The sequence below is a fragment of the Fragaria vesca genome, linkage group LG7 (assembly GCF_000184155.1).
Source record: "Fragaria vesca subsp. vesca linkage group LG7, FraVesHawaii_1.0, whole genome shotgun sequence".
Lineage (NCBI taxonomy): Eukaryota > Viridiplantae > Streptophyta > Magnoliopsida > Rosales > Rosaceae > Fragaria > Fragaria vesca.
The window spans coordinates 13,095,005-13,107,995 of NC_020497.1; the positions used below are offsets into that span (position 1 = coordinate 13,095,005).

General features: G+C 35.9%; 1 protein-coding gene and 1 pseudogene across 1 annotated transcript; both read left to right on the top strand.

Annotated features, from left to right (window-relative positions):
- Nucleotides 1-419: 419 nt before the first annotated feature.
- On the top strand, nt 420-1,382 carry LOC101312587 (annotated as a pseudogene).
- Nucleotides 1,383-3,864: 2,482 nt separating this feature from the next.
- On the top strand, nt 3,865-8,372 carry LOC101299900 (agamous-like MADS-box protein AGL15-like). Its single transcript, XM_004307194.1, has 8 exons — nt 3,865-4,272; nt 5,650-5,725; nt 6,535-6,599; nt 6,691-6,790; nt 6,941-6,982; nt 7,385-7,426; nt 7,538-7,710; nt 7,924-8,372. The coding sequence occupies exons 1-8, from the start codon at nt 4,079-4,081 to the stop codon at nt 8,006-8,008; spliced, it is 777 nt and encodes a 258-aa protein (XP_004307242.1). The 5' UTR covers nt 3,865-4,078; the 3' UTR covers nt 8,009-8,372.
- Nucleotides 8,373-12,991: the final 4,619 nt, after the last annotated feature.

A 12,991-nucleotide genomic window follows, 5' to 3' on the forward strand; every position in this document is an offset into this window, starting at 1 on the left:
ATTTTTGATCGGAAGAAACTATATCATTTTCTTTTTGGATCATGTACAATTTTTTCTAATGTAAAGACATTTGTTTAGTTCGTTTTTGACAAAACATCTAAGCACGACATTTCCAAAAATAACACCGCAAACTACCACGAAAACAACGTTAACATCCCAATATTGTTTGGATACCTAATCCAGATAGGATAAGAATTCGGCTTTGCAAATTAAAAGGGAACTGGAAAGAACGTAAAATCAGGAAACAACCCGCACACAATTGTTTCCATTTCGTAGTTTGATTTGTTCTCCTTGTCCAACCCGGACTATGTTTCCGGAATACACAACTATAAATAAGGGCGTCAATAGCCTATTCATTTTGCAAACACAGTTACAGATTTCTAAGTTTCTACAATACCTTCAACCTTTCAGCCACAACCATGAAATCAGCTCTTGTTATTGTCTTCTTCTTGTTCTTTTTGTCCGGTAACCTAGCCCATGCAGCATATTTTTCACTCCCAAACCTGAACCATCATGAAATACCCATCCATGTACCAGAACCCGAAAGCATTGCTTTCGACTGCAATGGCGCACCCTACGTGGGTGTGGCTGATGGCAGGATCTTCAAGTGGCTAGGACTCCCGTTTGGGTAGACAGAATTCACAGTCACCGCCCCGAATAGGCCCAGAGAAGTGTGCGATCTCTCAACAAGCAAAGAAAACGAACCTATATGCGGGAGGCCACTTGGTTTGAAATTTGACCTCACAACTTGCGAACTGTATATCGCAGATGCATACTTCGGGCTTCTAAAGACAGGACCATATGGTGGAGCAGCTCAAGCACTTGCAACATCGGCTGAAGGATTTCCTTTCCGTTTCTTGAATGGTGTGGACATTGATCACCACGGTGGAATGGTCTACTTCACAGACACCAGTACTATTTATCAGAGAAGGAATTGGGAGTTGTCAGTCAGTACAGGTGATAAAACTGGAAGGTTGATGCGATACGATCCATCAACAAAGAATGTGACAGTGTTGCTTCATGGATTGTCTTTTGCAAACGGGGTGGCACTAAGCAAAGATGGTGATTTTGTTCTGGTGACTCAAACCACTGCAAAGAACATCTTGAGGTATTGGCTTCGAGGGCCTAGAGCCAACACTGTTGATACTTTTTTCAACTTGCGAGGAGCCCCAGACAACATCAACAGAAACATCAATGGAGGATTCTGGGTCGCCGAAAACAGTGCTGGAATAGGTAAAGCGGTGAAGCTTGACGCCCAAGGAAATTTTCTGGATGTGGTAGATGGACTCAACCCTATGAGTCATGTTGAGCAGCGTTATGGAAACCTTTGGATAGGATCTGTTGTTAATAACTTTGTTGGGGTTATTCTTCATTTTGTTTGAACTATACTGTACTCGTATCCAATATTAGTATATCTTGTATTGAACTATGATACCAAAGTTACTTTCAAAGGGTTTTTTTCGATCTTTGCTTTATTTTCATGCGGACATTGTTTACCTGTCTTGTTTAAAAAAGAAAAACTGTCAAATCTTGTTTGATGATCATTTTTACTCTAGAAGCTTCATCGTCCTCAACTTTTTCTGGTTGTGATCGATCATCAGTTCAACATAGAACTTGATTTTAACAGATTCATAGGTACCAATTGTTAAGACTAAATAATCTGAAGACCATTATATTAGTCTTAACACCAATTAAGTTAATTAGGTTTAGTCTTGTAATTATCAACACAAGACCTTGCGGCATATATGGAAGGATTCAGATAAATACCAAATTTAAATTTCTTAAATATTTATACGAAGTTTTTTTTCGAAGAAAATATTTGTTTATACGAAGTTGCTATCAACTTTTTAGCGGAAGATGGAAAAGATAGGCTTCAGGCTTCCTGCTTCCTTTGGCAACAATCAACATAATTAACGACTCTCACAAAAGTTGATCATTTTCTCAATAACAATGTCTACCTGCATGTCTAGGTTGGGATTCCGAACTCTATTGGTAGGCTTTGTTTCCTGAACTATTTTCTTATTTACATAACAGGAATTGCATTTCTAAGTTCATGATTTCATTTCATTTCTCTTGTATTTACTTACACCTTTTCCCAGATTCTTCAATAGAGCAGATGATCTATAGATAGTGTTCCAAGAACATATATAGTACTTTTAATCGAGTGAGACTAATTATAGGTAATGAAATTAGTAGTTCCTACTTGTTACAGATCGACAAATCGATCTTCAATTAGACTTTGGTAATGCTGGAGTAGTCGGGTGCATTACTCACCTTTTAAGCCCCAAAGATGATTTTGGAATTTGGACACAACTAACTTAGGACTTCAATCACACCGGACTTTATTTTAAGCAATGAATGGGAGCAACTAACAATCAATTAAAACAAGTTTAGAATCTAATACTTTCTCAAACTCTATAATTTTATAGGAAAATGTCTTACGATTTCGTAATGAGAAATTTCTCTTACACACCAAAATTCCATTTGAAGCTTTACACTATACCAAAATGAGAATTAAAAGATTTACATTTCATTACTTTCTACACCATTTCTTACTAATAGAGACCAAGTTGATGCAACGATATTTTTCTACAAAGTGTGTAATGAGCCAGTGAGGTGACTGAGGTCTAAATTTAAAATATCTCATGTCTCAAGATTTTTAATTTAAAATAAATGATGAACTGTAATTTTGTAGCATATACTACATGATGATTATATATAAATTCCATTTCAAACAAAAAGTCCGAAACATTTGAGAAATTTTTTGTTTGGAAAAAAATAAACTAAAACCTAAAATAATTACATGACATTAGTACATAAAAGGAAAAATAATGTGACTTAACCTTAACAATTTTTAGGCACATCATGAGCCTCATGACCAAATAATTTTGGAGGAAACAGAAAAAACTAAAATTACAACTTATTCAAGAGCTGGTAGTTAGACGATATAAATGAACACAAGGAGTTAGATGAAATATCTATATTTTTTTTATAGTAAAAAAAAAAATTGAAACTCAACACTTACTATATGTAGCCAAAAAATATCATTAAAATCTGTGGAAAGAAAAAAATCTTTGGCGATGAGAAGATGAAGATCTGCCATAACCAATAATGGATTACAGCTAAGACTAGCCAGTCAAGACTTTTATCCAAAGAAAAAAAGACTAGTCAAGACTTCCTGATATTCCTTCCAAAAACAGAAAAAGGCATATTATACAAAAGAGGCAATGCCTTTCTCTAAAATTGGCAGTGACTTTACCAAATCTACCCACTTTGATGATGTAACCAAAACCTACCCAAAATGGCAAATAAAGCAAAGTGGGCTCTCCCTCCCCCTACACACCCAATTCCAAACAGGACTCTAAATGTGGCAAAACCAAATTACTCAATGGAAAATGGATGAACTCTCCCTTCCCCAAAACAGCAAAATCTCACAGTACTCCACCCCTCTCTAATTTTGGCAACCGCCTTTACTATCCCTAGCTACCACATTTAAGCTGCCAAAACAACAATTTACCTAGAAAACATGAAACTGAAAAATTGGTTTTTTTTTTTTTTTTTTGGGGAAAACGTCCAAGTGGGGGCCAGAGTGTGACTAAAAGGAAAGGTGGGTACAGAGGAGGGAGCCAATGACGAGCAAAGGACTCCAAATGTGGCAAAAAAGAGTCATGCAACCACTTTCTTAAATAGTAAACAGAGCCATGCATAGCTCCTTGCCGTTTCCAAGCTTTCGCCATTTGGGGTAAAAACGCTTCTCTCTTTTCTTTTCTTTTCTTTTCTCTGTTTCTCTCACACATACACACACACACACACCTTGCCCCTTCCTTTATCTTCTTCCCAATCTAATTTTGGCAACCCACCTCTTTCCCAACAACAGAGACAAAACCCAGAAACGCCTAGAGGGAAAGAGAAAGGGAAAGAGGCAAAGATCACTCCTTTTCTTGATTCTAGAGAGAGGGAGACCAAAAAACCCAGAAAGATTCTTCATTTTCTATGAATTGGGTACTCCAAAGGTTTGCCCTTTAGGCCTCTTGAGGGGTTATTAACTGATTTTGGCTTTCTGGGTTTTTGAGTGGTTATGAGGAAAACAATGGGTAGGGGGAAGATTGAGATCAAGAAGATTGAGAACATTAACAGCAGACAAGTCACATTTTCAAAGAGGCGTGGTGGGTTACTCAAAAAAGCTCAGGAATTGGCTATTCTCTGTGATGCTGAGGTTGCTGTCATCGTCTTCTCTAACACTGGCAAGCTTTTTGAGTTTTCCAGTGCTGGGTAAATTTTCCAACTTTCTTTTTTAATTTTGGGCTAAATTTTCTGAATATTTTTTTTTAGGTTCATGCATGTGCTTCTGATCATGTTTACTCCATTATTTTACTCTATTATTACAATTTTGTCTTTGTCTTTGGTTGAAGTTGTCTGGGGTTTTGATGGTTCCTCTGATTTCTTTTGCTGTAAATTTTCAAGGTCTGCAAAACTATGTACTTTCATTATATTTTTTTTATTCTATTATATATGGACTAGTGGATGCTTCTATTTCTCGAGTTTTCTTTTGGATTTGTGTGAAGGGTCTTGGAAGAATGTTTTAGTTAGGGACAGCGATTTCCTCTACATTGTTGACTTTGGGCGTGTTCCTCTGTGGATTGTGATTATTGATGAGCAATTTAGAGCTATGTATTCTGCAATTCAGTGAGTTCATAGTAACAAGTTGGATCACCGATTCCATAATCGTTGTTGCTATATTGATGGGTACCTTGGTTGACTCTGAAGTGGACCTTTGGTTGGGTATTTTTGGTGCGAATTTGTAAAAATTTTTGTTTACTCTAGTTTCAGCTTCCATAACTGATAATCTGGTCACTATAGCAGAAACATAAGCAACTCTACTAGAGTTTGAAAGAGATTTTTGTTACTCGATAACTCCCTTGTTTGGTTGTTCCTCCTTTGTGGCTTTGGTGAAGTTGGACATGGGTTTATTTTAAGGAATTTTTACATGATTTTAAGTCTTGGCTTTATGGAAATACATGTGTGATCAAGAGTGTGAATTTTTGTTGTTGAACTCTCTAAGGACCTTTTAACCAAGTCTCGAATCTCTGCTTATCCTATTAATTAATCTTGCATAAATAAGTCTACAATCTCTGTTTGACAGTCTTAATTTGTATGTAGCCAACCGTTATATAGGATCCAATAACACTTGAGTGAAAGTTCATATGCCATTAGTCCTCACTGATGATTACAATATTTGAATCTAAATATCTCTACTGCCTTAAGCCGTTAGTCTTTCCGTGAAGATGCTGCCTACTGCTTTAGGTAGAGGCGCTTTCTCCGGTCCCCAGTCTATATGGGACGTTTCATTGGCAACCACACTTCCTTGTCTCCAAGGATTAGTGACACAAAAGTACCGTCTTTAGTTAATTAGTTGGTCCCATTGGTGTCTTTCTACTACATTATATTGTTCTGGACATTTTTGGTTAAAGCATCTTTTGTATGATTGCATTTAGTGAGAAGAAGCATTTATTTGTTTGTCAATCTATTACTAGTTCCATGTATAATACCTTAGAAACAATGCTGAGTGTTATAGCCAGATGACATTAATTGTATCCTGTTTTATACAAATTGTAGCTGGTGATATTTGTCTGTTCCAACCTTTTACAGTATGAAGCGAACTATTGCAAGATACAACAAGTGCTATGAGTCTTCAGAGACTGCTCCTGTTGAATCAAGGGCAGAGGTATTGTTCCATATAATGATATATGTTGTAGTCACAAACTTTAAAATAAGGAAAATTTTGTTAATCAGTTGTCATATGTTTGCTGTTCTTGTTGCTAATTGTTCTTCTCCCAGCTGCATCTTGGTGTTAATTATATGGCAATTGAAAATATAGTATAAATATTGTGCCAAAAGGTCATATGTTTCAATTGTTCTGTTTCCCCAGGGCTTTGATTCCCTTGGAATATATGAAATACCTATATGTTTCCAGAAATTATTTGACCTTCCTGGATAGAGTTGGGAATGCTTATAATTAACATAAGTTCTGGAGTCTTATCTTAACAAAAAGATTTCATTTTTAGCCATTAAAAGCTAGTACGGAAGGTTTTAAGAATTGTTCTGTTGCTAGAGATGACTTCATCTAGGCTGTATAAGAAGTAGCTACCTTCATTGCATCAGATTTAATACATGAACAGAGAAAGAAAATAGCTTGTACTATCTTTCTGAATGGGCTAATGAAATTCATAGTAACCTGGAAGGCTGATGAACTGCTGACATACCCTTGTTCCAGTAGTGGAGCAATGTAGTTATGTAACATATTGAAAAAAAAAAAAAAAAAAAAACAAGACTATTAACTTACCTATCAGTTGCTTTATAACACTTTGGTTTGCAAGATTGTTGTAGACCAGACTTGAGTCAGCGTAGTCTGTAGGAATTTTTTTATGTATCCCTTGAGGCTTTTTTCTGTTTCTATACTATATATGTTATATGCTTGTTATCTAATAATCATACTTTCTAGATTGAAAATTCTGACTTTACCTGACTCTTCAGGAGGAACACCCTAAGGAAGTGGATGTCCTAAAAGATGAACTTGAGAAGCTCCAATCAAAACAACTGTATGTATTAGTTAGTTTTTGTATCTAACCTTTTAGAATTTTGGAATACATGGCAACTGTTGCTTGTGTTAACATGTAATATTTGTTGTAGGCGTCTGTTGGGCAATGACTTATCTAGTTTGAGCTTGAAAGAATTGCAGAAACTAGAAGATCAATTAGCTGAAGGATTATTTTCGGTGAAGGAGAAAAAGGTTCTGCAAAATATATTTCCTCTCTCATTTGCTTTTCTTTTTCTTTTTCTTTGTTGGTTATAGATTTCCATCAGTAGGAATACAGATTACATAGCAGTTAAATTTCTCCAATGTCAATGACTTTGATATATAAATGTCATAATATTTCAGGAAAAATTACTGATGGAGCAACTAGAGCAATCAAGAGTACAGGTACAACCACCCAAATTCCTCCTTTTTTAACTTAGATCCATAAGAAGTTAATGATCTTCATGTTCTGCGAACATATGAGAGATGAATTTATAAGATAGTATTTAAAATGAAAAAGTCAAATGAAAACATTGAAAAGAGAATGTGACGATGTAAGATGCAAAGCTTTTCCTTAATAAATATTTCTGCTGCAGTTTTTATAGATTGGTAGTTTGGTTACGTACGAGTAGCATTTTAACCTTTGCATCTATACTTGCTCTCAAAAAAAAAAAAAAAAATTCCTTTGCATCTATACCTGGTGCAAACTGTCAGTTGTTTAGACAAAGTGGAAATATATGTATGTATGTATTATTACAAAAGCGGTTTTTCCTTAATTATAGTGTGTTCATCTATTCTTTCCTCCAGGAACAGCGTGCTATAGTGGAGAATGAAACCTTGCGCAAACAGGTATATAGTACTCTTCTTGCTAGTGCAAATTTCATTGTTGAATATAACTTGCCATTGGACTAAACATATACCTTTTGTAATGGTATCCATTTGGCCTATTCTTAAATGTAGATTGAGGAGCTTCGCCGTTTATATCCCCAGGCTGCTCATGCAGTTCCATCTTATCTTGAGTATTATCCTGTTCAAAAACAGAACTCCCCTGTGAACCATGGTGCCAAAAGTCCCGATTTGGTCAGCAATTTCGCCTTTGACAACGGAGATTCTGACACCACTTTACAATTAGGGTATTGTTCTTTCCTCAGTGACAAACTTAGCCTTGAAATAAATTGCAAACACATGTTGATCATTGTTTCTTAAGCACCCTAGACTCGGTTTGTATCAAGCATTTGCTGAATTCATTGAGATAATCAAGTACAAACCAAAAAAAAGTTTCAGATGTGAACATTTATATTGTTCTCTTATTCAATTGGTTTAACAGTTACTTGTCTTTATTCCAGGCTGCCAAGCGAGACTTATCGCAAGAGGAAGGCTCCAGAAAGGGAAAGCCACTCAAATGACTCAGGGAGCCAACTAGGCCTGTAATGGTTCCCAAGTTTCTCTTTGCCATAGAATCAACAGGTTCTGGAGAGTTAATACAGTTGAGTCTAGCTTAGCAGCGTTTGTTGAAAGTGCAGTAAGTAACCTGTAAAAGGAGAGTAGAATCCCTAGGTGGCCCCAAAATCATAGAAGTTGATTCGGTTGGTGAAGACGAAGTTTGTCTAGTTAGATTTACTAGCTTTTTTAGTAATCCAAGTCTAGAAAAAGGAAAATGTATTTTGGTAATTGCTCTTGCACATTGTAGCTACCTTTCCTTGGTTTGATGAGGTCTCTTGTGTACCTAGAGTACTTTTAGAAGTTGCCTAAATGTCTGCCATGGTTTTTAAAGGTGAAAGGTTCAACTTATTTTTCTACATGGTCTTGTGATTTCTTTCAGTACTAGAAAGCATAATGATTAGAACTTAGACTCATGTTCATATACTGAAAATCTAGTTAATCATGTGCCAGAAGTAATTTCCAGTTCCTAAGAAGCTCCACAATGTTGATGATAAAATAAATCTAATGAACATTGGTTTGAGACTTTGAACAATCAATTTTTTTTTTCTTTTATTTTTGCCATTTACAGAATCTGTATCACGATGATAAAAAGTAAAATCATTGAACTTGCAACATTTCTTTACACAGTATATCTTAGAACTATTGCTTTTGGTGTTGAAATCCATTGAGCAGTTGATTTCTTCCAGCCAAAACATTATTGAAAACACAATCCACCTCTTTTCCCAAATCCTCCACCAATCTTTCAAACACCTCTAATCGTCTTTGTAGTTCATCAGCTTCTGTTTTACTCTTTTGCCCAATCCCAACAGCAGAAACAAGGGCTGCAACTGAGTCATTGATCTCTATCACCTCTTTCAACATACCTTTATTCTCAACAATTACTTCACCCACACTCAAATCCAGTCCAGAAATCAATGAACTTACTAACCTTCCACCAGATTTTCTCATCTCCAAGTATGGCTTGGAATCCCCAACTATACCAGTCATCAAAATCCCACATAGCCAAAACACCATCCCCTCCATAACCACCAAAGCCTGATGAAAAACTGATCTCTTGGTAATTGAAAACCGTTCTTTCCCATGTTCTTCATTTCCCTCGAATCTGAAATCCTTGCTCAAACTCTTTGGTTGGACTTGTATTTGTCTCAGACGCTCCACAGCCAAAGAAGGTGATGAACTCTCCACAAGGCTCAAACCATGAGACAGTGACATCCTCTCTTTCCCAAGATGAGAAAGAGAGCAAGTGATGGAATTGCACAACTCTAGCAACTTCAAGGTGAATTGTAGATACTCTTCCACAGAGTCAGCTTCCCATTTAGTCATGGGATAGTCTATGGCCACAACTAGCTTTGCAAAACCATTGTTGATGATGGGTATGAGCTCAAAACACTGCTGAATCCATGGAAATGATGGAACTTCGGATTCTGCTGATTTTGAACTCGAAAACAATCTGTTAAGCGAACTGGAAACAAGGGTTTGAAAAGCCTCCAGAGAAGATGACAAGGCTTGTGATTGGTGGTTGTGATTGTGATGGTGGTAATTCTCCAGCTTTGAGTAGAGCTTGTCAATCTTTTGTAACAAGAGAACCATTGCAAGAAAACACAATGAAAAGGCTGCTTAATTTGAAACTTGAAAGCTTCTTGGTGTTGTTGGTATAATTTGTGCTAGGGGGTTTTATATACAAGTTTGATGGGAAAAGTCCACAAATCGTGTATGGATTGGCTTGAGACAAATAGACATATAAAAAAGCGCGTGTGGACAGCAAAGGAAATAGAATTATAGAAACAGAGGCCTAATGGTTGGCCGGTCAAATGTGCTTATCATCAGCTTTTCTGCTTCAGAAACACGATTTCGGGTACAAGTTGGGGTCCTTTTGTTTGGCTTTGAATGCAAGTTATGTAGCAAAGGAAGGAATGTGGACTCTTCTTGCTACTTTGATTTCTAGATAGGATGGAATATTTCCAGTGTGGCGATGAACATATATGATGTGGGTTTGGATAAAAGAAGGATCCAAAGGCATCACTGTTTCAAATCCAGGTGCCATCCACATCCTATTGAATAGTGTTGTTTATTGGGTTAAAGCACTAAACATGGGACACTGCCACCGCCCATTGGGTGCAGTTTCAAGCTTATGTCATAATCAATCAATATAAGCCATGTGGACTTGCTCTAACATCTTAGGAGAGCTTCCAACGAGGACATTATGATGAGGATCACTTTCAAATGAATGGTTGGATGATATGCACATGAGAATTAGAAAATATCAATTAAAAGTCAAAACCTTGATCCAACCGTTCATTTGAAAGTCCTCACTTGGTCCTCATTATAAGGTTCTCATTAGAAGCTCTCCCAACATCTTAGTGCATAGAAGAATTTCAAGTCTGCAAAACTATTTAGAGGATCTCCGAGGAACATGTGAAATTCAACCTGTCGGATTAAATATATTTCAGTGATTAAGGGATTGACATTTTACAGGCAATAAGTCAAAACTAAACTTGGCATCTTATTAATCGATGGTATTGAGGAAAGTGCAGAAAGATCTCAAATTCTCAATAGCGAAGAGAAAGTCCTGTCAATTTTCATTTGGTAGATGAAATGGAGTTCCTCTGTGTGAATCTAAAACTAATTATAAATGAGTCTTGTTATAAATATTATAATCTATATGGTTGTCCACGTAATTACTCATTAGTTACGTACTCTGATGCAAACCCTACCTCTATATAAAGAGGTTAATGAGAATGAATGAGTAGACTTCTACCTCCTCCCAATTATTCTTCTCTTATTCTTTTCGTTACTTTGCAACACGTTATTAGCACAACTCTACTTTATTTGAGTTGATAACGATCAAACCCTAAAATCCAATTTTTTTTTTGTCGTTCACCTTCGCCCAATTTTTTTTTTAACAACTCTAGGATGATCTATGATGTTCTTGGTGCAATATTTGTTGTTTTTCTTTTCCAAGATCATAATCTATGAGTTTCATTTGGTGCAATATCTATTGCTATGATCAACATAATTTATTTTCCTTATCGTTGCCCATATGATCTTCTATTTAGGTTTTGATTTCCCAAACAATTCGTTTATGGTTATATAATTATGCAAACAATTTGGTTCAATCTGGATATGCATATGTTAGTATTGGTTTGATCAGCATATATAGATGCTATATGATTTTCTTTATCCATCAGATCGATGCTTGTTTATATAGGGAAACATACAACATATATAACACTTGATTGGTATACAACATCTTTTGCTAGATCCCAACTAATATAATTAGTTTGCATGAAGGTGTATCTGTTTCTTTTGTTAGATCCCAACTAATATAATTAGTTTGCATAAAGGTGCATCTGTTACTTTTGCTTATTATCAAATTTTGAATTGTATGTTTTTTTCAATATGATCAATTTGGTATTCAGTGATATCGATGCACAATATTTGTTTATTTGGGTATGGTTGATAACATGGGTATGTGCCTTATGCGAATGAAACACAGAGTCTTCATATTACCAATTAGATGATTGAATTCAGCCATTCAGGTATATATCTTTTTGACCTAGTTATTTGATCATTTGATGGTGTATACATCTGTTGATGAGTTTTGTGTTCATAGATCGAGACATGGAGTCTCTTGATCGAAATGGAGGGCCTGAAGTTCCTCATGAGAACGATAATCAAAATTGTAACATGAAGTCTCTCAAAGCTTATGCGACTAACAAGGGCCAGAAGTTCTTCACGGTTATACAATGATTGAAACCACATATTGTGAATCATATGAGGGCCTGAAGTTCCCCACTTTATATGATATTATGCTATGGAGATCAATACATCAAGATTATCATATTTGGTGAAGTTAATCAGACCAAGAAGTTTTGCGTATTTTCTTCATCTATGGAACCAGAAGTTTCCAATGCGAAGTTTATTTATTTATGTTCATTACAATTTTCTCATTTTGTTATGCACTTTCATTACAGTACGTTCATTTAAATTTTATTATTATTCATTCGGGCCAACAGCCCTACATCTCGATCATATGAATTTCGAGTGTAATATTTTTAGATCAGAAGTTTCAAAATATTGTACTGTAGAACCCGAAGTTCTAATAGTAAATTTCAAACCTAAACGTTTGATTGCACGTATCATTGATGGCTCCAGAAGAACACATACAGTGTTAAATTTTTACAATAACTCGAGGCATATAATATCATGAACCAGAAGTTCATTGAAACCAGGTATGACTAGCTAAGTCATAATTTACCTTGAGTGTTGTCTTGAATGAGTTACAAGTTTTGATGACCACTAGTCTATATGCTGCATATTTTCGAGTTGTCACCTCAATAAGACACTCCTCTTGTCATGAGGGGGATAAAGATTGTTTCTGAAGAACAATGCAAATTGGTGTGAGTTGTCTATCCACCATCTCATTTTGGTTTTGAGAAATATCTCAACAAATGAGTTGATAAAAGATCTTGATAAAATTATATGCTAAATGCTAAGGCATCTGCTTGGGTTAAAGTCCTAGAGACAAACCATATTAACATATTCGATTTGTGGGATGCATATGTACCTAAGTGACATGGTTCTCCTGAAGAGAATATAAAATAATCAATGTCAGAGTTCCTAATACGGCTACACATACCAAGGTTGTAGGTACGCATATTAGAGAATGATATCTTGGTTGATACTAATGAATATAATGTTTTTGATCTCATACTTGGTTTAGGTTCGTCACAAGCCAATGAACATCTCACTCGAAAGAAAGTGATAGAGCTTTAAACGCATATTTGCGGATGGTCATAACATGACAGTCTTCCCGCTCATCCACTGTTAGGGGGAGAGTAAGACTATTGTCATTTGAATAACGGCGTGAATTTGAATGGAATATATCCACTAGGTCTAAAGTTTTAAGCTCTTGAAAATGGAAGATTATACAGGTTCTCTAATGGTCTACATGATATTACAAGTAAAAGA

Coding starts and splice junctions, on each gene's coding strand:
- LOC101299900 (XM_004307194.1), top strand. CDS start 4,079: ATGAGGAAAACAATGGGTAGGGGGAAGATTGAGATCAAGAAGATTGAG. Junction 5,726..6,534: donor CTGTTGAATCAAGGGCAGAG/GTATTGTTCCAT, acceptor CTGACTCTTCAG/GAGGAACACCCTAAGGAAGT. Junction 6,983..7,384: donor TAGAGCAATCAAGAGTACAG/GTACAACCACCC, acceptor TCTTTCCTCCAG/GAACAGCGTGCTATAGTGGA.